The sequence below is a fragment of the Acanthochromis polyacanthus genome, chromosome 23 (genome assembly GCF_021347895.1).
Source record: "Acanthochromis polyacanthus isolate Apoly-LR-REF ecotype Palm Island chromosome 23, KAUST_Apoly_ChrSc, whole genome shotgun sequence".
Classification (NCBI taxonomy): Eukaryota; Metazoa; Chordata; class Actinopteri; family Pomacentridae; genus Acanthochromis; species Acanthochromis polyacanthus.
The window spans coordinates 24,738,829-24,765,737 of NC_067135.1; the positions used below are offsets into that span (position 1 = coordinate 24,738,829).

Consider the following 26,909-nt stretch of genomic DNA (forward strand, 5'->3'; position numbering starts at 1 on the left):
AGAAGAGAAATGTTTTTAGGATAAGGATGTCAGAGATGACTTAGGATGAAGCTCCACACAGTTACTACTCTATGTTCATCTATCATGAGAGCAACAAGCACACCGACTCAATCCAGAGATTAGAAAACACACCGTCAGTTGTTCAGTGTTAAAGGATCTGTCTGTCTGTCTGTCTGTCTATCTATCTATGTATACTCTATCCATCCATCCATCCATCATCCATCCATCCATCATCATTCATCCATTCACTGTGCTTGCGTTAGCCGTTCGCCACTTCACCATAGATGAAGCCTTCCTCAGTATGGCGAAGCCATTTTTAGCATGTTTAGCCACGGTGGCGAAGCTAATTTTGCCTTATAAATGTGAAAAAAGGGTTAACTTTTTGCCGAGCAATAATCAAAGAAAATAACAAACCACGTCTCCTTTACTGAAGAGCGCTACAGAGTATAACCGGAACGACCCGAATGCTTCCGATCATTAATAGATGCACACTGTCACATGTCTCGTCTCAGCCAATCAGAAAAAAGGATTCGGACTACAGCTCTCACTCTCTGCACCTGGCTTACTCCATTTCCACCAACACCCCTCCCCCTTTGCCACACACACACACACACACACACACACACACACACACACACACACGTACGTGCACATACACTTCCCTCATCCCCAATCCCCTGGTCCTTGTGCATCCCAACTTGTTAACCCATGCGTTTTTTTCTTCCTGTATTATTGCTAGTCAGGCCTTCAGCTGCTGTTTGGCTGGCAATTAATTGGTCATTTCATTGTTTTTGAATCTGTCCATTACTTTCTCAATTGAGTGATTAATTATTTGTTCTATAAACTGTCAGAAAAGGGTGAAAAATATATTGTATCAGTATTTCCCAAAGCCCAAGATGATGTCCTCAACTGTCTTGTCTTTTGTCCACAACTTCACGCGCCGCAGTACAGATACTGAAAAAGTGTGGCTAAATGTGGCTAAACAAAACTGTAGCACTTTAGCCACAGTGGCTAGAGACAAATTTTCCCTAGTGCAAGCACAGCTTTCATCCATCCATCTATCCATCTATCATCCATCCATCATCCATCTGTCTATCATCCATCCATCATCCATCCATCCATCTGGCTATCATCCATCCATCCATCCATCTTTGACACGTTCCTTAACTCAGCAACCAGACATGGAGTTCCTTGAGGTCCTGACAGAAGGTCTGGAGCGTGTCCTGCTGGTCAGAGGAGGAGGAAGTGAGGTCATCACCATCTACTCCTGATTGGACGAACACCAGGAAACCAGCAGGAGCAATAAAAAAAACAAAAAAACAAGCAGCCGGTCATGCAGAAGTGAGACAAGGGATGAGGCGGAGTCTGGGAGCTCAGTGAGCGTCAGCCCAGAAAGAGAGACTGTCATTAGCTGCAGCGTCGGTCGTCATGCCAACACCCCCTCAGCCCCCCCCCCCCCCTTTCATCTCCACACTTTCCTGCTGTGATAGCAGTTTCTATTAAGTCCACACAAAACGTCAACAAACAAAACACCTGAGAGAGAGTGTGTGTGTGTGTGAGATTGAAGGGACAAGCCTTGTTTTAGGAGCGATTGTGTTTTTTTTTCGTTTGTCTACTGACTGAGAATCCGTGCTAAATGTGTGAAGCGTCCCTGAACCGAGCGTTTGTTTGTTTCTCTGACGAGACTCAGGGTTGCTCTTAGAATGTATTCTGGAAGCAGGTGTGAGTTGAGCATCGCCTGAATGTTGTTTTAGTCGTTTTTAATTTCCTTTTAATGTCATTTTTGAAGACATGGAAACGTTTATTCCAGTCTGGAAAAGTAACACAATGTTGTTGGGTGGAGAGGAGCCGTTTTTCTGCACCTTGTTCACGGTTATGTTGAAAGAACCAAATGGAAACGCTGGAGTTCAGCCTGCATGTGAATAGTTAGCTAGTTAGAGGAAGACGGCGGCTTAGGTGGAGTTTGAAAAGCTGCAGAGAAGAATTTAGGAAACAGTTGTTGACTCTCTGGACCATCGAACTGCATGAGTGTAAAAGTATGAGTGTTGTTTCAACATCACCATGTTTTCATTCCTTCTAGAGACTAACATCAGTTCATGTCCTCAAACTCTACACCTGGAAACACCTGCTGTGTGTCAATGTGTGTGAATGTGTGTGTGAGAGCTCGTAGCTTGTTGCTGAGTTCAGGAGCTCCATTCTGTTTGATTCCACTCTAATGCTTTGTTCATTTCCTCCTTTATTTTTTACAGTGTTACCGTGCAGGGATTGTTTTCTGTTTATTTCCTAAACATTGTTTTCTTGCTTGTACATAAAGACAAAAAAGGATCCCGAGTTTTATCTTTTTTTAATTACATTAATATAAAAAGGAACCATAAAAACTTTGCTTGAAAAAATATGGGAATAAAATAAAAGCAGTTTTGAAAGAAACCGGAAGATCGGGTTTGTTTTTGTTGCCTGATGTTGCTTCGAAAATGCAGCTCTTGTTTTATTTTTACTGTTTTTGGGGGGCATTTATCAGATTCTGTGCACCAAAAGAATTTAATTTTTTACAATTGAAACCATTTTACAGACATTAACCAAAGAGAATGAAGGTAATTTTAATATTTTATTCATATAGTTATTATTTTAGATTTTGGTGTGATATAGTATAGAAGAACTTTTATTTTTCACTTGTGCATTACTGCATGCTGAAATAATAATAAATTTTAATAATGATGATAATAAAATTATTTTTATTAACCAATACATTACAGCAACCTTAAATAATATTGATTATTGTTATTAAGAATAATGATGATGCAAATGACAGTAATTGAGTTTTATTTCAAGTTGCTGTAATGTACTATTTAATGAAAATTCTTAATATTAATAATGATTATTAGATTTGAGATCATACCTTACAGCAACCTGAAATAATTACTGTTCTTAATAACATTAATTATGTCTATAATAATAATAATCATTATTTCAGACTGCGTAATGCATTATTATCTAATAAAAATAATTACGACAATCATGATCATTATTTTTATTTAGAGTATTATTAATATTGTATTTTAGACAATACATTACAGCAACCTGAAATGATAATAATTATGTTTTTTAATAATAATGATGATGATAATTTGTTTTTATTTCAGGTTGCTGTAATGTATTATTCTCTAATAATAGCAATATTATTAAATACACATTTATTTATTTATTTATTTATTTGCATATCGCAGTTACTATAATATAATATAGCTTCTTCAACAACAAAGTCCAGTGTTTTGTGTTTTTTTTCTGTAGCCTTCAGGATTTCCGAGAACTGATGAGAATCTACACACAAAGTCAAGCTGTCTTTTATTTTGGAACTCTCACTTCCTTCCTTCACTATTACTGCGTACTGGCGTCACTTCCACCTGTACGTACAATCGGGAAGTCGGTGCCATGTTGTGATATTTGAGGAAATCAATTCTGGGCGAAGTTCAGTGGCTAAAAACCAAACAGTAATCAGGTTTCGGGGGTGAGCATGGAGGTAAGAGTAGCTGGAACTAGAAACTTTAGTCATAACAAAACAATCACCGCTGTTTACTTCAAAACACGATGTTTGGTCACAAACACAACAGTGTTCGGAGGCCTGATGGTTGTTGTCCCTGAATTAAACCGCTTAGTTCAACTAAACTCCCCTCTAGAAACCTTCACCGGCTTTAACCAGCCGCTCCTGATCTTAATTTAAACAGTTTAAAGCTACAAACCGGCACCGAAGCAGCTCAGACTGTAAATATCCGCCCACAGGCTGCACGTTTAGACGTTTAATGTGTGAAAAATGTCCCTAAACTGAACACTGAGCTGGAATATTTCACCGGAAGGAGCAGGAGGTGAAACTAAAACAGGACACGAGAATAGTTTAACTAAAATTGATTAAATATCATTAACTAAACTCTCTGACGGCTTCATGTTGAGTCTAATCAGGTGTCAGGTGTTAAAATGTTCGTTAGAGCGGATTTAAAAAATGAAATAAAAGAAACCGCTGTGTCGGTCGGATGTCACCCAGCAACAAGCCTCTTCTTGTCGTAGTCTTCAAAATAAAACTAAAAATCATTAAACCTGTGTAGAAACACGTATCTCCATATTAATTCTTAGATTTAGACTTTATTAATCCCTGGAGGGGAATTAAGCTGTTACAGCAGCATGGATATCCAATAAAGGAGTAAACAATAATATTATAGTGAAAAATATTAAAAATATTGACATAATATAGAAGAACTCAGTATTTTATTTTTGTTTATTTTTTAAGAACATACAGAAATGTGCAAATGAGAACCTCTAATTGGATTTTTTTCTGGAAAAATATTTAGATTTAATTTGCAGCCTATTTTTTATAGCCCTGCTTCAGCTGAATGTACAATGTGGAAAAGATTTTAAGAAATGTAAGAAGTGAATTAGTAGAAACGTAAATTAATTGGTCGGATGCATTGTGTGACATAAATCCTAAATTTAAAAAAATGGGATTGAAGACGGAATATTCGTCCAACTCTAAAAGAATAAAAAATAAAGTTATTAATAATGCTATTATTAAAAATATCATTGTGATTCATAACATATAACAATAAATATAAAATATTAGTAGTAATGATAATGATGTTATCTAATAATCGGAATTTATGCTAATTATCATTATATTTTTTGTTGTTGTTATTGTTACTGCCTCCATCCACTCGGGGATATTTGTTTAGGTCATTTTATTGCCACAGTTATGAGAACATTTTTTTTATTGTATGCATAATTGTACTGCCTTTTAATGTTTTTTAGTAAATGTTTTTTAAAAAAATGTATTTTGAACATTGTCTAGCAGTATTTTTGATACTGTTACTGTAAAAATGTAAGTTAACTCCCCCAGCAAACAGCAACATTCAAGGAATGCAGGGTTTTTTCGTTTGTTTGTTTTTCCTTTTGATTTTTTAAGTCAAATTTTGCAAAAGATAACTGTTGTTTGAAGGTTCCCTTAATGTGTCAGTTTGATGGTGTTGTTGTGCTTCATGTTAAAGATGTTTTGTGCAGACAGCTGCTTTTATTTGAATCAAAGAGTCATAATGATGAGTTTTATTTCTGTAGTTTCTTGTAAAACTCGCTTTCTCAATTTATAGAGTAATCTGGCCTTACTTTTAATAATATATTACAGGCAGTGCTGTAGTGTTTATTCCAGTGTTTAGTCAAGGGTGTGTAGTGTTATTTTTGGACTGTAATTAACATGATTTTGAAGAAATTATTCCCATTTTGTTTATCCTATAAGCTATTATCTCCAAATCAGTCATTTTAGTCCCAATATTGGGAATAGAATAGAATAGAATAGAATAGCATTTGCTTGACATTGGACTAGAAAAAAAAATTCTGAAAAATTAGTATAAAATATCAACTCTGAAACGTTAAATGTGAAGTTTCACTAATAGATATTCACTAGTTAGTTCACATTTAAATTAAATTTTCATGCATTCAATCGCCATCAGACTGGTTAAAACAAACAGAAAAATTCTAAAATATATGTCTAAATTATCACAAGTTATACAATTTAAAAACTTTAAAATATTTATAAAACAAAACTGTAAAGCAGCAGTTTGAAAACAGCTGGTTATCAGATGTTCAACAGTCTGATGGTTTGGGGAGTGAAACTATTAATAATTAAGCATAAAAAATATTATTTTATTTATAATACCACTACTAAGATAAGATAGACTTTATTAATCTCACAAAGGAGAAATTTAACATTACAGGGCTCTTAGAAACAAAAACAAAAACAGGAGTGCAAAAGTCACGAAAGTGCAAGAACAAGATAATAAATATTGCACATAATAACAACTACACAGTAGTGTTATACAGTCTGATGGCAGTGGGGATGAAGGACCTGCGGTAGCGCTCCTTCTTGCACTGAGGGTGTCGGAGTCTTGTGCTAAAGGAGCTGCTCAGCTCCACTACAGTCCGGTGCAGTGGGTGGGAGCTGTTGTCCATGATGGATGAGAGCTTGGTCAACATCCTCCTCTCACCCACATCCATCACAGAGTCCAGTGGGCAGCCCAGGACAGAGCTGGCCCTCTTGGTCAGCTTGTTCAGTCTCTTCATGTCCCACTCTGTGCTGCCCGGGGCCCAGCAGACGACAGCGTAGAGGAAAGCAGAGGCTACCACAGAGTCATAGAAAGTCCTTAGTAGAGGTCTGCACACTCCGAAGGACCTCAGCCTCCTCAGAAGGTGGAGGCGACTCTGGCCCTTCTTGTACAGAGCATCGGTGTTGTGGGACCAGTCCAGTTTATTGTTGAGGTGAACACCCAGGTACTTGAAACTGTCCACTGTTTCAATGTCCTGCCCCTGGATGTTCACTGGTGGATGTGGGAGTGTCCTTCTCCTGAAGTCGACCACCATCTCCTTCGTCTTACTGGTGTTGAGGCACAGATGGTTGCGCTCACACCAGTCCACAAAGTCCATGATGACCGACCGATACTCCAGCTCGTTCCCCTCGGACACACGGCCCACAATGGCGGAGTCATCAGAGAACTTCTGGAGATGGCAGCTGTCCGTGTTGTAGGTGAAGTCCGAGGTGTAGATGGTGAAGAGGAAGGGTGAGAGGACGGTGCCCTGGGGCGCCCCTGTGCTGCAGACTACCACCTCTGACTCACAGCCGCGCAGCCGCACGTACTGTGGACGGTCAGTGAGGTAGTCAGTGGTCCAGGCAGCGAGATGTCAATCAACTCCCGCGTCCACCAGCTTCCCCCGCAGCAGCGCCGGCCTGATGGTGTTGAAGGCGCTGGAGAAGTCAAAGAACATGACTCTCACAGCGCTGCCGGCGCTCTCCAGGTGAGTGAGCGCTCGCTGCAGCAGGTAGATGACAGCGTCTTCTACCCCCATGTTGGGCCTGTAGGCAAACTGCAGCGGGTCCAGGTCGGAGCTCACCACTGAGCGGAGGTAGTGGAGGAGGAGCCTCTCCATGGTCTTCATGAGGTGGGAGGTGAGGGCGACAGGTCTGTAGTGGGCCAGTTCCTTGGCGTGAGCTGTTTTAGGGACTGGGACCACACAGGAGGTTTTCCACAGGATGGGGACCCGCTCCAGGCTGAGGCTCAGGTTGTAGAGGTGGCAGAGGACCTCACAGAGCTGGTCTGAGCAGGTCCTCAGCAGCCTGGGACTGATGCCGTCTGGTCCAGCAGATTTCCTCTGCTTCAGTCACCTCAGCTCTCTCCTCACCTGGTCCGGTGTGAAGGAGAGGGGGGAGTGAGGGGGGGAGTGAGGTGGGCTGCAGGGGGTGGGAGTAGTTCGTGTGGGTGAGTTGGGGGCCGGTGAAGGTGTCGCAGGAAGGGGAGGGTCTGCTGGGCTGGGGATGTGTGAAGAGGGGGGAGCAGGAAGGGGGCAGAGGGGGTGGGGGGAGAGTCAAATCTGTTAAAGTAACAGTTCAGCTCGTCCGCCCTGCGCTGGTCCCCATCAGCTGTCCCTCTGGCACTCTGTCCATGTCCAGAAATGTTCTTAAGTCCTCTCCACACGTCCCGCGCGTTGTTCTGAACCAGCTTCTCCTCCAGCCTCTTCCCATAGTCCTTCTTGGCCCTTCTGATCCGCCACTGGAGCTCACGCTGCACTCTCTTCTGCTCCTCTCTGTCCCCTGAGATGAAAGCCTGTTTCTTCTGGTTCAGGATGGCTTTGAGCTCAGGGGTGACCCAGGGGTGGTTGTTGGAGAAGCACCGTACTGTCCGAGTTAGCACAGTGCTGTCCACGCAGAAGTTGATGTAATCTGTGACGCAATGCGTGAGGCCGTCGATGTCATCTCCATGAGGACTGTAGAGCACGCTCCAGTCTGTGGTCTGGAAACAGTCTCTGAGTCTCTCACTGGCCTCATCTGTCCATGCCTTCACAGTTCTCTTCTGCACAGGTCCTCTTCTCACCTTGGGTGTGTAGTGGGGGAGCAGATGAACCAGGTTGTGGTCCGAGCGGCCCAGTGGGGGGAGGGGGGCAGCGGTGTAAGCGCCTTTCACATTCACATACAGTAAGTCCAGTGTCTTGTCGCCCCGCGTGTGACACGTGACATACTGTGTGAAAGTAGGGAGAAAGGCAGAGAGGGAGGCGTGGTTGAAGTCTCCACTGATCAGGACGAGCGCCCGGGGATGGCGGCTCTGGGCTTCGCTTACGGCGCTGTAGAGTCTTTCACACGCTGTCCCTGCACGAGCTGATGGTGGGATGTATACGCAAAACACAATCACGTGCGAGAACTCCCTCGGTAGATAATACGGCCGCAGCGCCACCGTAAGCATCTCCAAGTCCCGCGTGCACAGCTGTTCCTTCACATGCACGTTTGCTGGGTTACACCACCGCTCATTCACGTACACAGCCAGTCCTCCCCCAGACTTTTTGCCGCTTCCTACCGCGTTCCGGTCCGCGCGCGCGAGTGTAAATCCGTTCAGGGAAACCACAGAGTCCGGTGTATGTCCATTCAGCCACGTCTCCGTGAAAGACATGAGGCTACACTCACGATGCTCCTTCAGCCGCGTCAGCGTGGCCAGCTCCTCTACCTTGTTGGTGATGGAGAGGACGTTCCCCATGATGATAGAGGGAAAGTAAGTCCTGCGCTTTCGCCGTCCTCCTCTGCAGCCTCTTCTTTTCCTCCGTATCTCCGCGGGGACATGGGGCCTCTCCGTGTAGAGAAAGGATGAGCTGCGGAGGCCGAGAAGGGTCTCACGTGTGTAGCGTCTTTGTTCCTCAGAGCGGCCGCCGCTGTGTCCAGAGGGCTCACCTGAAGCAAGTCCAAAAAGTGCAAAAAACAGCACAACTCCGAATAAAAGTGTGATAAAAGTGGGTTTCCTATATGCACGATTGCACAAAGCTTCACCCACTTTAAGGAAAAATAGGAAAAAGTGCCTATTTACAATAGAAAAAACGAAAAGTAAGAAAAAAGGGTTGAGAGCTCCCGTAACCAGCTGCTGCTCGCACAGCGCCACTACTACTACTACTAATAATGTAAACTATTGTTGTCATTGTTGATATAAAAATTAATGCTGATGTTTATAGTAATCACAATAATACTAACAATCAGTCCAAATGATATCTGAATAATATCTAATGATATATGATTGATACTGAATTTCCCTTCGTGGATTAATAAAGTTATTGTATTGTATTGTATTACCACGTTTTGGCACGACACCGGAAATGAGCTTTTATTTTGACAGTCTCGTCTCCGTATATCCGGTGCTGTATCCGGGTAACTCGACGCTCCGGACCATCGATCCGTGTCTCGGGGCTCCGCTGAGCGTCCTGTCCTGGGCCAGCACGGAGCCAGATCCGGGTTTCGGTGTTTTCCTTCGCTGTCAGACACCTTGAAACGATCGCGGCCGTTTTTTTCATCCGGAGCTCATCCGTTAACCGTCCGCAGTCCGGTTGGGTTGGAACGGGACCGGCGGACACACGGGACCGGGAGAACCGCTGCCTTGCGTCAAAGCGGCTAAATCTAACCCGGGTTAGTCCGGTCACCGGCCACGTTCCCCCGGTAGCTAACCGGCCAGCACACCGGGTTATTCTTGGCTCGGTCGCTACCGCACACATGCTCCGTGTCCGCCGTGGGAGCCTCGCCGACGTCTGTGTCAGCGGAGGCGGCTACTGAGCTAGCTAACTGGGCTAACCCGGCTAACCGGGGCTCCGGTACCGGCGGAACCGAACCGCTCAATTTCATAGCTAAAAAAAAAAAAAAAAATACCGAGAGGGAATCTCAGTTAATTGCGTAACACCGGCGCCGTATGAGGCCCAGCTGACGACATGGACCTGAACTTCTACTCGGATTTGACGGACGGAACCGGACAGCACGACGGGGACCCGGAGTTCCTGGACCCGCAGTCCTTTAACGGGTTCGACTCGGACAACAAGGTGACCAACCGGAGGGGAAACCGGCAGATTTTAGATCATTAATCAGAATATCACCGGTTTAAAACACGTCAGAGTGAAATCCAATCAGCTCTTGTTCATATTCAATAGAAACACCGATAATTCGATTATTGGAGATTAAATCAGTCATTTTTAGTGGTTTTTGTCCTGTGATTTTATTTTTCACAAAAGGGCAAAAAAAGCAGCATCTGTTCAGTTTGCCCACCAAAGATTTAAAAAAATAATAATTTTAAACATCTCAAAAATTTCCTGTCTTCACGAGATAATTTAGTTTTTATCTGGAATCATTCATCAGTTAAAAAGTTAACTCTAGAAGAATATCTGTTTATGTTTGATTTGTTATTAAGTTTTCTGAGTTTAGGTGCAAAAACCAAGGCCTGCTTGTGTTTTATTCTCTCTAAATCTAAAAAATCTAAACTGTGAGATGTTAAATGTGAAGTTTGACTGGAAATTTATTAAGTTAGAAAAACAGAGTTTTATTTCAGTCCAACAAAAACACGAAAAATTAGATCTTCAAAAAAACATCCCGTCGAGATCAATTAAAAATTATTTTAATTGATGCATTCAAGGCATCTCTAGAAATGTTGTGCACACAAATTATTTTTTTAATCCTATTTCATGTTTAATTTCTTCATTTTGAGAGCAAAATATAATAACTTCAGTGATAAATTTAGTTTTAAAAGCTGCTATCTCATATGTCCATGTAAAATAGTTTATTTTCTCGCATAATTTCATTTAAAATGTAAATTATAGCGTAAAAGAGGCTTGTTGAAATTTGGTTGATGAAATATTCAAGTTTCTGTTCTCAACTTCTTTCTTAAAAAGGTAAAAATAATAATAAAAAAAAACAGGATGAATTTTATGGACTCTGGGACGTATTAACTGCAGGATCTCACATTTTCCTCAGTTTATCTTCAGGTATGGACTGAAGTTACCAGGAAAGTGCTGAATAAATATTAACAAAAGAGAAGCAAGGCTGAGTTTTAGGGTTGAGAAGCTGAACAAGAGTCACAACTTCAGTGTAAAAGTAAAACCTTTGAGCGTTTGTGTATAAAAATCCCAATGAATCTGAAAAGTACAGATAAAAATACCTGGTAATTATAGTAATAATCTATTCTGATGAGTGACTCTTTATATAATAGTCATGTCTATTTGATTGCACCAATGAAACTATGGTCTTTCCTTGTCTAAGCTTTTGGCCTATACTGTACATTTTGTTTCTACCCAGAAGTCCAAAATATTACAGTAAATGTAAGATTTCAATAATGAAGTTATTTCTCATTGTTGATTGTTTTATTAATTGTCTGTTTTGTCTATAAAATGCCAGTAAATGTTGAAAAAAGTTTCTCAGGAAGATAATCAGTCATAGAAGAGGAATAAACTGTAAAATATTTGGATTTAAGGAGCTTCAATCTGAGAACTTTCACTTTAAAAACCAACAAAAAAAGCCCAAATCGATTAGCTGGTTGTTGTTGTGTAAATTCAGTGATGTCGAGGCAGACAGAGAAACTCAGATGACTTAGATTACCAGTAATGTTCACTGATGTCAGGAGAAGTGACACCAACAGAGCAGCAGAAAATGCAGGCACCAGTTCTGAGGATTCTCTCTGATCTCTGGGTTTATATTGTGGCTGGGAGAAGGTTAAATTTAGACTACAGACCAATATGGAGACAGCTAGTCTGCTTACAGCGTGGTGGTTAGCACTTTGCAGCTAGAACATCCCTGGTTCACGTCCCGGCCTTCCTGGGATCTTTCTGATGGAGTTTGCATGTTCTCCTTGTACATGTGTGGGTTCTCTCCAGGTTCTGCAGCTTCCTCCCACAGTCCAAAAACATGCCGAGGTTAACTGATGATTCTAAATTGTCTGTAGGTGTGAATGACAGAGTGATTGTTTGTCTCCATATGTAGACAGGTAACAACTGTTACCTGTCCAGGATCAATCAATCAATCGATTAAAGTTTATTTCTATCGCCCAAAGGGTGACCAATGTCACTTCACAGTGAAAAACAAGAGAATAACTTTAGATCAATACAGGAACTTCACCAGGACAAACAATCACACCCTCAGTCATCTGGAATAGACTCTAGCCCACCATGAACCAGATGAGGATTAAGTGAATATAGATAATGGGTGGATAGTCTGCTTAGTCACATCAGAATAGACAATATCTAAACTCCTGCAGCGTCTGAAGGCTGTTATAACCTTAGAAAGGGGAAAGAGTAATTTTTCCTTCACATTTCTGAAGTATTTTACTAGGTTATTACTCCACCAAATAATATGATGGAGTCATGTGATGATCAGTTTACGTTTGTCCTTCTGTGAATCCTTCTGTCTGTTAGCAACATTACTCAAAAAGAGACGAACAGGTTTGGGTAAAACTTTCTTGGAAGGTCAGAAATGACAAAAGGACCAGGTGATTAGATTTTGGCAGTGATGCGGCTTATAGTCTTGATCCACGGATTTGTTAAAGATTTCTGTATCATTGTGAGACAGCGGCACGGCGTCACTGTAACCATGACAACAAGTGAACACTACATCATCTGTCTGCTGACGATCACATGATTGTGATCCTACTACAAATCGACCACTGTGGACTTATCAGGATTTATCTGTCAGAAATGACACAAGAAACAATTGATTAAATTGTAGGAGTGTTTCTGAGTCCCATCAACATCTACATATTTAGGTCACATGATTCAGTATCAGTACATAACGTACACATGCATAAAACACGCATGTGCTCAGTGTAAAGTCATTGTGTTTGTGGGTACATCTATATTAAATGGACACATTCTATGTTGCTGTAATTTCTGATCATCAATAACTAATAAAAAAAACATGCTGCATTTCTGAAAATGCCATATGGGGGAATGGAGCAGCCTTGGAGGAGTACTGCGCTCTCTGAGTGCTTTTCTTGTATTAGATTGTTTAGTAGTTTAATCATGCTGCTTTGAAGAACCTTCAGTCACACGTTCTGTAGTGTTTTTACAACTTTAACTGAGCTAAAACATCTGAGCATGTTTTAGCTCAGTTAATCCCCTCGGCAGCTGTTTCTGTCCATCTGATCCAACTACATTCAGATATTATCTTCTTGTTTCCTGGACACTGATTTCAGGTTGTTGCATTTCTGCCTCCTCTTAGAAAAACTACCGTGTTTTTTTTTTTTTATTCCAAACCGGGACGATAAAGACGCTTTGTTTTCTAACTTGTCCACCTTTTTGTGTTTCAGTTCCCTGGAGGCAGCGACAACTACCTGACGATCTCTGGGTCTGGTCATCCCTTCCTGTCCTCCTCAGAGGTACAACGTCTTTACGCCGTTATTAATCATTGTCATCAGGACCTCAGATTTCTGTTACATGCACACTTTGCCATCCATCCCATGAGGCGATCAGACGTCGATTTATGTTCCTGAATGATCAATATTTGGTCTACATTTCCAACAATCCTTAAAGATTTGTGCAATAACTGGACGAGTGAAGAGTCTCTGCTGCTCAGTTAAAAGATATTTCACTCTTAATTCAAAGGAATTGGTTGTTAAACAGACGAATTGAAGACAAATGAAGTGAAACATGAACTTTAATGGACATTTAGCTGTCGTTAAAGCCTCTCTTTTCCAGCCTTTTTGCCTCCAGGCCCATTGACATGAAGCAATATCTACTTGGAATCCCTTTATGAAAGATTTAACCAAGATTTTACCTTTAGTTTTGTCTTATTTCAGTCGTTTCTAAAGGCTTTAAGAGGTAAAATTGCCCAGTAATTCTAGAAAATCAGCTACGAAAACCTCCTCTGAGTGTCTTTTTGGGGGTAGTTAAGTGGATTTGCCACTTGTGAGCATCTTTTCTCTGGCAGCAGGCTGAGTATTCTGTCATGCACACATTTAAGAGAGTCTTTGATGATTCAGAAAACGCCCTCAGCGCATCGATGAGTGTCCTTAAGCGACCCTTTGAGCGTTTCAAGGATGACTTTCAGAGGCTGTGACTTAAAGCAAGACGGCAAATGATGTTCTTTAGCGCCACACAGCCATGTTAATGTTTGATTCCTTTCCAGCTTTCATAAGTTCTAAATGATGTGTGAGTCACGCAAAATATGGCCTTTCTGCTCTATGTATGGATTCTTTAATGCACATAAAAGCGCTTTTAGTTCCTCAGACATGAGCCATGACGTCTGTGATCTACTTCAACGTGCACTTACTGGCATACTCACATTTTTTAGCGTTCCACTAAACCCATTGACCTCTTCAACCTCGCTGGATCCGCTGGTGGAGTATGAACTATTTATAAATACTTTATTTGTTTCACACACCTCCTGCTCCGATTCCTCTCTCATGATGCTGCAGTTTACTGTCATCGATCAGAATTTAGGACGCTGCTCATCCAAGGTGTCGAGTGACGGGAAGACTCGATGGTTCCGTTGAGCTTCTGTCCGACTTTTCAGTTTATCTTTGTTGTTGTTTTGCCTTCAGAATAGACAGCTGTAATTATGCAAACCCTACACAGAACTGTTTCATATGTAGCTTTAAATGTTGTCAAACTGCTGGTCTAAGGCTTCGGTGGTGGATTTGTGCTCATACTTCTCATTGCAACGCTCATGTTTCCTATTCAGCTTTCAGCTCAGTGTGCAGGTTTGACTGATTTTTAATGTATTTTTCATGCAGTAGCCAGTTTAGCTTGACAAACTACGCCGCCTCGCTGCATCTGGTATCACAACTGGCATCTGGTTCAGTTAACCTGAGTTCTGTTTTCTTGTTAAAATATTAGCATACTGATAGAAAAGAGGCAGGGTTTCCACTTGGTCCCATCAACATCAATGGAGTCATGAATAGTCATAAAGTCATAATAAAATTGTGCATTGTAGCAGCAACAAGTGATGTTAACAGACGCTAAACACACGCAGTGGCCCTGTTTATTAGGTTTGTTCTTGATTGTATACCTGTTTAAGGGCCACTGTATGCTACAAGATTATTCCAATATATGATTTTTTTCCATATTGTTGATATATTGGCTGATATTATTCATATATATGTGCAGTTTAACTTCCCACCAACGTATTTCACAAACTAGTCAACAACTTTCCGTGAAGACGGTTCTCGACTCCGCACTGCTGTAGGCTCTGCTACATGTGCTACAATCAGTATTATAAACAGTGGCGCTGCAGTTGCTCTACTGAACCTCTCTAACCATCTTTTTCTGCAGTATGTTCTCCAAATAAGCCTAAAGTTTTGATATTGATGCATATTGGACAACGTATACACCAATACTGTAATCTGAATACAACAACAAAATGTAGATGTATGTTAGATAATGAACAGGCATTGAAAATAAGTGCATAAATTATGTCCCAGCCACAGTCTTGTAGGAATATGGTCTGATTGGCCAGCAGTTAGGCTCCAGGCAGGTTTTTATTGGATCATCTGAGGTTGTGCACCACAGTTACCATGGTGATCCACAAGGGTTAACATGAACCAGCTCTGTGATACCAGAAAACCAGCCCGAACACCCAATTTTTGTGCTCGTGGCTTCTGAAGACTGAAACGGAAAGAACTGAAAATACTTAAATAAGCCTTCTGAATAACTTCTGTCCAGTATAGTGAAAGTTGTTTGTTTAGGAAAGCTGAATTACTCATCATTCTCTAACTCTTTAGTGGCTCTCTTTCCCTCCTCCTCCAATGGTCGTTGGCTTGTTTCCTTAATTTGTCCCGTCTGTCCTCTTCTGTCCCCGCTCTTACTTTCCATCTCTGCCTCCTTCAGACGTTCCACACGCCCAGCCTCGGCGATGAAGAGTTCGAGATCCCTCCCATTTCTCTGGACCCGGACTCGGCCCTCACCGTGTCCGACGTGGTGTCCCATTTCGGGGAGCTGTCAGACACCGGCCCCTCCGACAGTGTGGTGGTACCTGGGAACGCCGTGGTGGAAGGGGACGATCCCTCCTTCGCCTCCACCTTCGTCAGCGCTCCATCACAGGGGCTGGAACACCTAAGTCTGGGGGTCATGAACCAGTCGGCAGGAAGCGCTCTGTTGGGATCGTCACTGGGGATGGTGAGTACGAGACGCTCTGAAGGTATCTCAGCGTTACTCACCAGTTTGACTCGCTGTCTTCTCGGGTCATTCCATGTCACCTCAGCAAAGGTGGTTGGTGGACCACTTCAGAATCTGTTGAAGCTTTGTAGGAATGATCTTTGGTATCTCAAATTGACATCTGCCCATTTTTTAGCTGAAATTCCAACAATTTGTCACCCAATGGAAATCATTCACAAGTTGGAAATTGAACGAGATGCCACTTTGAGATGTCCATATCTCTTGAAGTTTACGTCCTGGAGTCTTCACATTTTCAAGTGATGTTCAGAAATGGTAAAATTCTGGCAAACAAGCCTCAGTTCTGTGCTTAAGGCCTCTCAGATGCAGAATTTTTTGCAAATAATGTGGATTTTCCAAAAATTACAACATTTCTCTCAGACGTACAATCTATTTGATCAGTGTTATTGTGAGGACACTGTCTGAATGACTATCAATGCTTAAAAAGTGTTCATATGTTAGTAAAATTGGGAATTATGGCCAATCAACGATGGCATAATTAAAAGAATTTCCAAATCACCAGATCGACATCTTGAATCATGTGTAGGCTGATGAAATTTGGGATAGTAAGAGATGGAAGTAACATCTACTTGTGTGCCAAGTTTGAAAATCCTTCCATGTTGTCTTCAAGCTGAAATATTTCATCAGTTTAACCAAATAATTCAACACATTGATTCTTTTTTCCAGGATCTCGGTCACCCCATTGGCTCTCAGTTCAGCAGCTCGTCCCCAGTGACCATTGACGTCAGTGACATGGGCCAGAGCTTACTGGGGTCCAACCAGCTGACCACTATCGACCAATCAGAGCTTAGTGCTCAACTGGGACTCGGCCTGGGAGGCGGGAACATACTGCAGCGACCCCAGTCGCCCGAAAACCCTTTGTCGGCTACAGCGTCGCCCACCAGCTCACTACAGGACGACGACATGGACGACTTCAGAAGGGTGAGTCACAGTAGTCATATCAATGGGACCAATATTGGTATCGGCACATACTCAGTAATTTCTTTACATCTGTTTAACCCTTTAAGCTTCAGTCAATTCCAGCCGTTTTCAGTACAAAAAATCGCTAATATTCTATTTTTAAATAAAAAAAATTACGAAAAATACGGGGAATATTGGACGCGCATCGGGAGGTGCATTTCCTTGAAAACGACCGATTCGGGGATTTTATACCGACTTCAGGACATGTTTTGGACAAAATAGTTTACTGGCTTGTGTCATCTGATGTAAAAGGTTGGATTATGGCCGTTTTTTGTGGAATCTTTTTTTTTGTGTGTAATAATAAACCCGGAAATGTGAGTCGCGCTGTGTGCTTTGAAGCCGTGTATAGAGAACGGATGGATGGATATTTGTTTTTGTCGGACAAATGTGTTTTTCTCACCCGCTGTGGTAATCGCATCTGAAAGTGGTTTATACCGGCGGATTCATGAGAATCTAAGCTTTCCATCGGTGTATAGTGTTTGTATAATCGCGTTTGCACCCGTCGGACATTCTTGAAATTCCTATGCAAATTAGTAGGTGTACCGCCGGCGGTACACTGAAGCTTAAAGGGTTAAACACGAAAACACTGTATAAACAGCCGTCTTTTGTCTGGGACATACGCCTCATTTCCGCAAGGTTCTGTGTTTATATACAAATCAACGAGAACTCCACTGATTCCCATGAGAGCCTCTGTGATTTTTACTGTGTCTGTGAAAAATTTAAGCTTTTGCAGTGAGTTCCAGAGAGTTGAGGAAAAGGAACTAGCTAAAAGGCTAGTCAGCTGTTTGATGGCATGCACAGTGAAATTGTGAAAATATTTAATTACAAAAACTCTAGTTTAGCTAGTTTAAGTCATGCTAGGTGAGTGTTAGTTCATACATCATGGAGAAAAATATTTTACTGAGCTGGCTTTGCATTTGGCAGCTCAACCTCCTCCCGTGTTTTATTTTTTGGCCCTGTGTTAGTGGCAATAATGCTTAATGCACATCATCTATGAAACTGGGTGGTAAAACATGATCTTGAGGCTGTGGTGAAGTTTCCATCCACGAGTAATGAAATGCATTTCCTTGGGTTAAGCACCAGGGGGCACAATTACAGATGTACAGACAAAGCAAAACTATATACTTCAACCCAACATAATCTATCACTTTCTTGCTGGTCTGATGTCAATAAGCATCATACAAGTCTCTGTCATGGTGCTCCTTTTCAGCTAAACTCCTCTAATGCTCACCAACACAGAACTGCCCGCCTCCTGTATCGTATTAACAGTAAGATGGTGGCGCAAGGAGGTACTACAGCCAATCTACAATACTTGAAGTGTGTATTATCTTGGAAAATGCTATTGGGTGTCACCACATACTAAATATGAAATGTCCCCCGTCCAATCAGAGCGTCCTCGTTGAGTCTCCAGTCTCTCTGGCGGTCTCCCCTGGTGTCATCTCCCTGGACCCCTCCCTGTCCGATGCCCCTCTATCAGCCCCAACATCCAGTGTCTCCTCGGCGGTCGGACGGAAAGGAGGTCCAGGAGGAGGCAAGAAGGGCAAGAAGAAGAAAGACCCTAATGAGCCTCAGAAACCTGTGTCGGCCTACGCTTTGTTCTTCAGGGACACACAGGCAGCTATCAAGGGCCAGAATCCCAATGCTACGTTTGGAGAGGTTTCCAAGATAGTGGCCTCGATGTGGGACAGTCTGGGAGAGGAACAGAAACAGGTACGACTCTTGACATTGTTGTAGAAAAATGTGAATTTATTTTACTTTAATGTGAAAGTGTAAGATTGTAATCACAGATACGATGCTTTCATAAGGGTCATTCTTTGTCAACTCAGTGAGATTAGAGGAAGTCAGTTGCTGGACCATCTCAGAATCTTGTGAAACTTTGTAGGAATGATCTTTGGAATTGAAAAATTACATCTGCTAATGTTTTAGCTGAAATTCCAACATTTTCATGATTTGTCAGCCAATGGAAATTTTCATTGGGTCCCACTGGAAATTTAACAAGATGTCAGTTTCAGATGTCCTTATCTCTTGAAATTTTTGTCCTGGAGTCTTCACATTCGCAGCACATGTTCAGAAGTCTCTGGTGATTGGGGAGAATGCATCAAATTCTGGCAAACAAGCCTCAGTTTTGTGCTTAAGACCTTTCAGATTGAGGGTCTGTTCAAACATCGCAAATAAAGTGGATTTTCCAAAAATGACGAAGAATATATCTGTAATACATAGGATCCATTTGATCAATGTTATTCTAAGAATACTGTCTGAATGGCTTTACCAGTGTGTAGAAAGCTTTCATGTTAGTTCAAGTGGGAGTTATGGGCAATCAAAGTGGACACAGGTAAAAAAGAAATCCAAACGGCCAGGCTAACCCAACATCTTGAATCATGTGTAGGTTGATAAAATTTGGAAAAGTAAGAGATGGAAGTACTTGTGCGGCAAATTTCCGTAACCTCCCATGTAGTCTTCAAGCTGAAATATTTCATCTATTTAACCAAATAATTCAACTCGTTGATTGAAAAAGGCAACTTGATTCCTTTCTTTATTAAGAAGGATTTGAACCTTTCACCATTGGGTGACAAATAGTGAAGATGTTGGATCTTCTGAACATTTCTTGAAAACTTGAAGACTCCAGGATGTGAACTTCACGAGATGTGGATGTCTTAAAGTGGCATCTTGTTCAATTTCCAACTCGCGAGGGATTTATTGAAACTTTCCTTTGGTTGAAAAATGATGAAAATGTTGGATTTCAGCTAAAAATGGGCAGACGTCAGTTTGAGATACTGAAGATCATTCTTAAAAAGTTTCAATAGATTCTTAGATGGTACAGCAACCACCTTTTCAAAGTTGACAACTGAGTGTTGCAATGAGCTAAAGCAAGATATGGGGCATTAAAGTACTGCACAAAACATGTTTTCAGTAAGATACAGCCACTGCTTTCTTTTTTTCAGGTTTACAAGAGGAAAAATGAAGCGGCAAAGAAGGATTACTTGAAGGCGCTGGCAGAGTACCGGGACGGCCAGAATTCTCAGGTGAGTAAAACTTGGCAGCTGTAGTCGATCGAAACAACGGCCGCTGCACTTCTGCTTACAGTGACTGAATTTCTATCGACTTTCAGAAACCACAACAAAGCTGATTTGAGAAAGTCACCTAAATACTCTTGCATCTTATACTGGTTGACCAAATAGGAGATTTCTGATTTTAGAGAATGATGAGAACCTGCATAAGCCGTGTAAATAAACTATGGGCTCATGTTGGTAACTGGAACTTTAAAAACCCTACACAGGGTTTGATGACATCTAAAACACACATGGTAGCATTTTGGTTTATTTGCGTGGTGGATCGTGCAGCATGTGGGCGGTCTGTGTTTGTTTTGGACCTAAAGTTGCCGATCCGTGTTTGGAATTTTCCGTTTGTTGTGGCTGCAGACTGTTTACATGAACATTAAAAGTGTCCTCAGAGGGAGCGCCCGTCTTTCATCTAATCCAACTTTCGATGCCAAAACACGCTTTGTAGGGGTTCGCTAACTCAACCAACGCTGCTGTTACTGTTCACAGATGTCTGCTCCTAAAAGACTGGCATGTGATTAGCTTTGTTACTGGATTGTGATCATACTTAATGTCTTATTGGGGAAAGACTTCCATCACTGGTGCCGCCTAGTCCTGTTTCTGGTTTTCAAACGGCACAGCAGGTAATTAAAGACTGGTGGTCCATGTTGTAAAGTCTGGGATGCTTTCTGACACCACAGGAACCAGTAAACTTTGTCTGGATGCCATTTATACACAGCAGAGCATCACCTTTAACCCTCTGAACCCCAAAACTGGGTTTGACAAACTTATTTTGGGTTTTATCGTAGCCAAAAATCATTGAATTTTCTTACTTTCTGACATTCTTTGAACATATAATGTGCGACGTGTAGTTTTGTCAGGAAAAATAGCCCCGAATTAGCTTAAAATTGCAATTGAAGGCAATTGAAATTTCCTTCATTGCATCAAATCCGATTAAAAGCCCAAAAAATTAAGGAAAGATACTACAGGTGAATATGATGTCATTTTTTAGTAACTGAGATCACTATAAAACCTCCTTTTGGTCACGTTTCAACTGTTTCCATTGAGGGCGGGACTTTATATTGCAGTGAAAAATTAAACACAGTGAAGAGAAGAGCAGAAACTAGTCAGTGCTCAGAGAGTAAATAATATTTATGTTCTGTATGTAGAATATTATAGCACAGCCACCGGGCTGCGCAGAAAGAATAAAAACTTTTATTTTATTTCAGGCTGAGACCACAGGGTGTTTTATTTTGAAAAATGACTATATTGTCTTCCGGTGTCTTCCATCTATTATTGTTAAATGAAGCTTTCAATCTGCCAAAATAGAAAACAAACGTCTCTGGAGAGCTACCTGCTACAAATCCACTGCTGAGGACTTATCGATACTTATCCATCGGAAATGATACAAGGAACAATTGATTAAATTGTGGGGGTGGTTCTGAGTCACTTCCCGCTGCCCCCATATTTAGGCCACGCAATTCGGTATCTGTACATAACATACACATGCATAAAATACGCCTGTGCTCAGCGTAAGGTCATTTTGTTTGTGGGTACATCTATATTATAAACGGACACATTCTATGTTGCTGTGATTTCTGATCATCAATAACTAATAAACAAATGCTGCAGTACTGACATATGGGGGAATGGAGCAGCCTTGGAGGAGGACTGCGCGCTCTGAGGGTGTTTCTGTGATGACTGATCTGTAGAAAATCGACTTGTTTGATACTGTTCTATGATAAATAAACAACTGGAGAGCGATGATGATCAGATGATGTGTTAACGTTCTCATCTTGTTCGTTGTGTTTTCTCTTCAGGCTCCCATTGAGGTGATGGACACCTCCCCATCACCTCCTCCTCCTCCACCTCCTGTCGTCACCGCCTCACCGGCCGCCGGCCCCGCCACTCGCCCCACCAGGTCCCAGCACTACAACCCCGAGGAGAACACCATCACCAACATCTGCACCTCCAACATCATCCTGGATCTGCCTCAGGTCACCACACGCTCCCGCACCGGCGCCATCAAGCCCCAGCCTCCGCCCGCCGCCCCCAACCCCCCCACCGTCACCAAGATCATCATCAAGCAGACGCCGCTGCCCTCCGGCGGCGTGTCCGTCACGGCGACGCCCGCCTCCTCGCCACGCCAGCCACCGCCGCTGCAGCAGATGCAGAGCACGCCACCTCCACCTCGGCTGCAGCAGATGGTCCACGCCCAGGCTCCGCCCCCTCTGCAGGCCAAGCCTCGAGGCGGAGGCGCCACCGCCGCCACCGCTCCTCCTCCGCTGCAGATAAAGGTCGTCCCGTCATCGCGCCAGGCGGATTCCAGCGCGCCGATCATCGTGACGTCAGCCGGCGAAGCAGCAACGTCGTCCTCGGCTCTGAAGGTGGAGGTCGGACAGACGGCGGGCGTGGTGGCGGCTGGAGAGGAAGTAGCAGAAGGAGAGGACGGGGTGAGCAATTTGATTTAGTCTGAACCATCAGGAAGCAGATCAGAAGCCAGTGTCCTCCCAAGCCCAGATAGACGTCGTGTCAGGAAGGACAGCTGACGTTAAACCTGTAAATCAGCAAGAATGAAAGGAAAGATGTAGAAAAGCCATGTTGTCTGGTTTAGAGACAGGAGGCAGAGCTGGAGGGAGCAGAGGATGGATAGGATCAGGAATGAGGACATCAGGGGGATGTTAGATGTTCTGGAGATGAAGCCACAGAGGAGGGATGTTGAATATGTCGGTAGAAGGATGCTGAGGTCTAAACTAGAGTCCTAAAGGAGGTTTATGGACAGAGAAGTAAAGAGAAGGAGGACATGAAGGATGCAGAGGACAGGGTTAGATGGAAGCAGGTGATTCACTGTGGAGGGAAACGAAGAAGAATCAGGAAGCAGATCAACCACAGCTTTCTAAATACATAAAACTTAACATTATTCTGTATAACATGGAGGTTTGTTTTAGGGTGGTGTCTGAGGAGTTACAGCCTTCACACTATTACAGACTCTACACTCACATTTATACGTCACAACAACGCTACAAGAGTAACTTTATATTTAAATCTTTATACTACAGGTTGCATATATTGTCTGTTCCTGTTTTATTCATGCTGTTACTGTGTACCAGCTGGATCAGGCACACAAAACCTGTCATAACTAGACGTTAGTTTGGTGTTAAACATGTGTCTGTGAACGTCTCTCAGATGGAGGTGGAGGTGACCGTCGCTCCGGGTCACAGTGTGACTTCTGCTTCAAACCCCAGCATCTGTGTTCGTGCCGGCTGCACCAATCCGGCCGTGGAGAGCAAAGACTGGGACAAGGAGTACTGTAGCAACGAGTGTGTCGCCACACACTGCAGGTATTAAAGCAGCCGTCAGACGCCTGGTGTAGGTTGGAAGTGTTTCTGCTGGTTCCTAAAAAGAGCTGCTTGTTTAAAACCATCTCAGTTCGATTCTACAGAACTTGCTAACTTCTCGCTAACACGGCTTCCGTTTTGCTGCCCGCATAAAAGTCAAAACTCTTGACACTTGCCTACAAAACTGGAATGAAAACAGCTCCTTCCTACCTGATCTTTATCATTTAACAACAGGACTGCCACCTTAGTACAGGGGCCACATACAGAACAAACTGATCAGTAAAATCAGACCATAACAACCTAGAAATAACTTTGCTTCAGTGAAAAAAAAGTGCAATTCACTTTTTTGGCTCTTTTTTTTTTTTTTTGGCTCATTTTTGGCATTTTGTTTCTCACTTCTGTCATTTTGTGTCTCAGTTTTGTAATACATTGTCTTGTTTTTTTGTTTTTTGTCTTTTTTAAAGTAAAATACTATATCATTCAGTTCCAGATAGCCTTGAATAAATGTTTTGTGTCTTTGTAGAAACTCTGTGATCTGTAAATTGTAATTATAAATGATAAACTGAGGCAGAATGTTGTTGAAATTGAGCTTATTTTTCTTAAGAAATTTCAGGTTGTTCATGATGTTTTGTAAAAAGATAATTCATTAAATGCGAACATTTTTTTGACTGTACTTTTTGCACTAAAAGAAAGGAAAAATTCTGACTTATTTATAGGTTAATATTCTCTGATTCACTGGAGATCAAATTGGGCTGAATGTGGCCTTTTGAACTAGAATGAGTTTGACACCTGTGATCTAAGAGTTTGTTCCGACCACATCTGTTCCTAGAAGATGATGGTTCTCCACTATCCTTCAGGTTTTAGTAATGCTTTGGACGGTTCTCAGCCTGATTTCAGTAGTTTCTAGGGCTGGCCCGAATAGTGGGTTGTGGCCTCCGAATATTCGGGCCCTATTAAAGACGAATATCCGGATATTCGTTCCGCCGCGTAACGTCCGACTGGGGCAGGGGGGTGTTTGCGCGCGGCGGCAGCGGAGACGGCCTGAATATTTGGATCCGTTCGTGTGGTTCGTGCGGCAGCGCGGCAGCGGGGACGGCCCGAATAGTCGGATCTGTTAGTCTGGTCTCCCGGGTCCACATTTTGCCCTCATTTAGTCTTTAGTTAAACTGAAGAATTCCCAAACACCGGTCTTCAGCATCTTGTCTTGTGTTTATGCAACGAAGTGAAGCGTGACTTCAGAGTCTGCAGCCACCCGGCCATTCGGGTGGTGTTTACAAACACGAATGGAGGAGCCGAAAGGAGCCGAAATGAGCCGAAGAACACGACGGAATGAGCCGAAATGGGCCGAAGGCGCAGGAAAGAGGCGAGCTCCGAATATTTTTGTCTGGGGGAGGAGGGGGTGTATATGTTATAGACATATGTGTATATGTTTATGTGATCACAGAACGAGATGAGCCGATGTGGGCAGAAGGCGGAGGGAAGACAGTGCATATTCTGTCCGCCCGGTAACGTCCGACGGCGGGCGCGAATATTCGGATACCAAATTAATATCCGGATAGTGCCGTAGCGAATGAATATTCGGATATTCGGGATATTCGGGTCCAGCCCTAGTAGTTTCATCTCCTTAGTTGTTCTCTTTGCTTGATCCAGGCCAATAATTTGAGCCTTCTGAAGCAGATTAACATCCTTTCTACGACCACAGGATACGTCTTAAGTTTCATATTCATCACAGCAGTAATTATGCAGTGGAGGCTCTTACCTATTTGTTAGTTAAATCCAGGTGGTGACTTTTTTTTGGACAGGCAGTGGGTGATAATTTCATGACCTTTCTCCAAATCCCAACTGTTAGATTACAAGTGCATCCACAAAACTTGATGTTCACATTGCTAATTCGTCTTTTTCTTTGTCTTTTTTGTGTCCTCCACAGAGACGTCTTCATGGCCTGGTGCGCCATCCGAGGACAGAAGTCCACCACGGTCACATAGGGAAGGACGGCAGAGACTAGAGGACAAAAACTGGACATGAAAATCAAACGAACAGAGAGAACGACTCAGCTCGTGATGGTTTGTTTTATCGCGTGGCCTCGGGGACAAAGACAGGAAAGTCTTTAACGTTGTGGTAGTTTATTTTCCTGTGGTTCTCTCCCTGCACAAGTGACTCTCCAGCAGAATAAAACTAAATCCTGCAGACGGCTGAATTGAAAAACACTGAAGAAGAAACCTCCACACATTTCCTCTCGGTCATGGATCGTGAATTTAACGTATGGAATTGTTAAAAAAACAAAAAGATCATTTTATATGGACTCGTGGTGTTTTTAATTGTTTTGAGAAGCTCCTCGCCGACGTGTTCAGTTTATTTTATTCATTTCCAAACCTTCACCTCCACAAGTTCTTCCCTTTACTGTTACAGCGATTAATGTGAACCAAGTCTGGACGTTTTTCTGCGATCTGTGGCGACTCTGGAAAAGACCCGACGAAGCACAAACCGTCTTAAAGCGCAAGAAGCCATTTTGATGAATCCGCCAAAAGCTACACGCTGTTCGTCACCTTCAAAAGCCACTTTAGTCGAATAGAAACCCTCTGAATGGACGGTGTTTACGCTCCGAACAGGTGCTACGATTCAGGAAAAACAAACGTCGTCGTCTGTCGTCCTTTGATGCTGAAGAGCTTCTGAATATGTGGTGCAGATTCTGCTTCGCGACGACTTGTGGTGAAAATTTCTGTTTTTTTGAGGATTTTAAAAAGAAAAAGATACATACTGGAATGAAATGAACACACCAGCTCTGATGAACACGACTTACTGTAAAGGGAAAGGGAATACAGTATAAAAGCTTTATTTTTTAACACGACGTCTGTTGAATCATGGAGGAAGGGATGCGTGCTTCCAAAAAGAAATAATAAAAGAACAAGACAGCGGCCAGTCTGGTTTATTGGAAATGTTTTTAACTGGGAAATAAACATACTTTTTGTTTTAATATGCTTCTGGTGATAGACATTTTGGCCTCTTAACTACAGCTGAATAGGTTTTTGTGTTTAATTTCTTCATTTGAGAAGAAAATTTTTTTTGTTCTGTGGTTTAGGAGAACTGTTACGTGGTAGAAGCCACTGACATTTGACTATCAGATAAAGATGTTTTTGGGATTAAAAAAGAAAAAGAATGTCTTCCTTGTACCGCCCAATAAATATAAAGTCACGTCACGGTGTACAGAAGCAACTCCAGACTATAACAAAATCATTGTTTCTCATCCACGAGTCAGTTTTGGCTTTTTTTTTTATAAATTAGTGGAATGAAAATATCCACATTTAGGCGTTTATTTTGCTCCATGCGGTTTCTTTTCATCTGTATAATGCAGTTTTATTACATATCTTTAAAGAAATCTCCACATCAGTAGTACTTTAACAGTAAACTTTTTTTTCCTTTTTTATTCCTGATAGCATAAATTAAAAAACATTTTATTACTTAAAATGTGCTAAAAATATAGTTTTCTTGGCTGTTGATGGTATTTCTTATTTATAGATACGATTTAAAAGAAACACTGTCGAGATGTTCTGAGGTTTTGCCAAAGAAAAAGCAAAAATCATGAATGATT

General features: G+C 42.2%; 2 protein-coding genes and 1 long non-coding RNA gene across 7 annotated transcripts in view; 2 read left to right on the forward strand and 1 right to left on the reverse strand.

Moving 5' to 3' along the window:
- The window catches only part of LOC110966698 (solute carrier family 12 member 6-like), a 41,359-nt gene extending 38,932 nt beyond the window's left edge, over window positions 1-2,427 (forward strand). For all 4 annotated transcript variants that reach the window (XM_051944136.1, XM_051944138.1, XM_051944137.1 and 1 more), the window contains one exon: window positions 1,180-2,427. In XM_051944136.1, the coding sequence (XP_051800096.1) occupies window positions 1,180-1,271 (92 nt within the window). In that variant the 3' untranslated portion in view covers window positions 1,272-2,427. The remainder of the gene's footprint in view (window positions 1-1,179) is intronic.
- Window positions 1-26,909, reverse strand: part of LOC127532461 (uncharacterized) — a 295,805-nt gene that overhangs the window by 246,817 nt on the left and 22,079 nt on the right. The gene's annotated exons all lie outside the window — the stretch shown is intronic.
- On the forward strand, window positions 3,384-26,294 carry tox4b (TOX high mobility group box family member 4 b). 2 transcript variants are annotated; one of them, XM_051944148.1, is made up of 9 exons: window positions 3,384-3,517; window positions 13,122-13,190; window positions 15,640-15,927; window positions 16,651-16,905; window positions 18,334-18,654; window positions 19,887-19,967; window positions 21,803-22,435; window positions 23,169-23,323; window positions 25,248-26,294. In XM_051944148.1, exons 1-9 carry the CDS (start codon window positions 3,512-3,514, stop codon window positions 25,303-25,305), a joined length of 1,866 nt encoding a protein of 621 aa, XP_051800108.1. In that variant the 5' UTR covers window positions 3,384-3,511; the 3' UTR covers window positions 25,306-26,294. The 2 variants fall into 2 exon arrangements, with proteins under 2 accessions (XP_051800108.1, XP_051800107.1); XM_051944147.1 differs by lacking the exon at window positions 3,384-3,517 and adding an exon at window positions 9,237-9,873.

What these genes read in the sequence shown, in the direction of transcription:
- tox4b (XM_051944147.1), top strand. Translation starts at nt 9,766, where the DNA reads ATGGACCTGAACTTCTACTCGGATTTGACGGACGGAACCGGACAGCAC. An exon ending in ACATGGACGACTTCAGAAGG is followed by an intron (nt 16,906 to 18,333) that starts GTGAGTCACAGT and finishes CCGTCCAATCAG; the next exon opens with AGCGTCCTCGTTGAGTCTCC. An exon ending in TGTGTCGCCACACACTGCAG is followed by an intron (nt 23,324 to 25,247) that starts GTATTAAAGCAG and finishes TGTCCTCCACAG; the next exon opens with AGACGTCTTCATGGCCTGGT.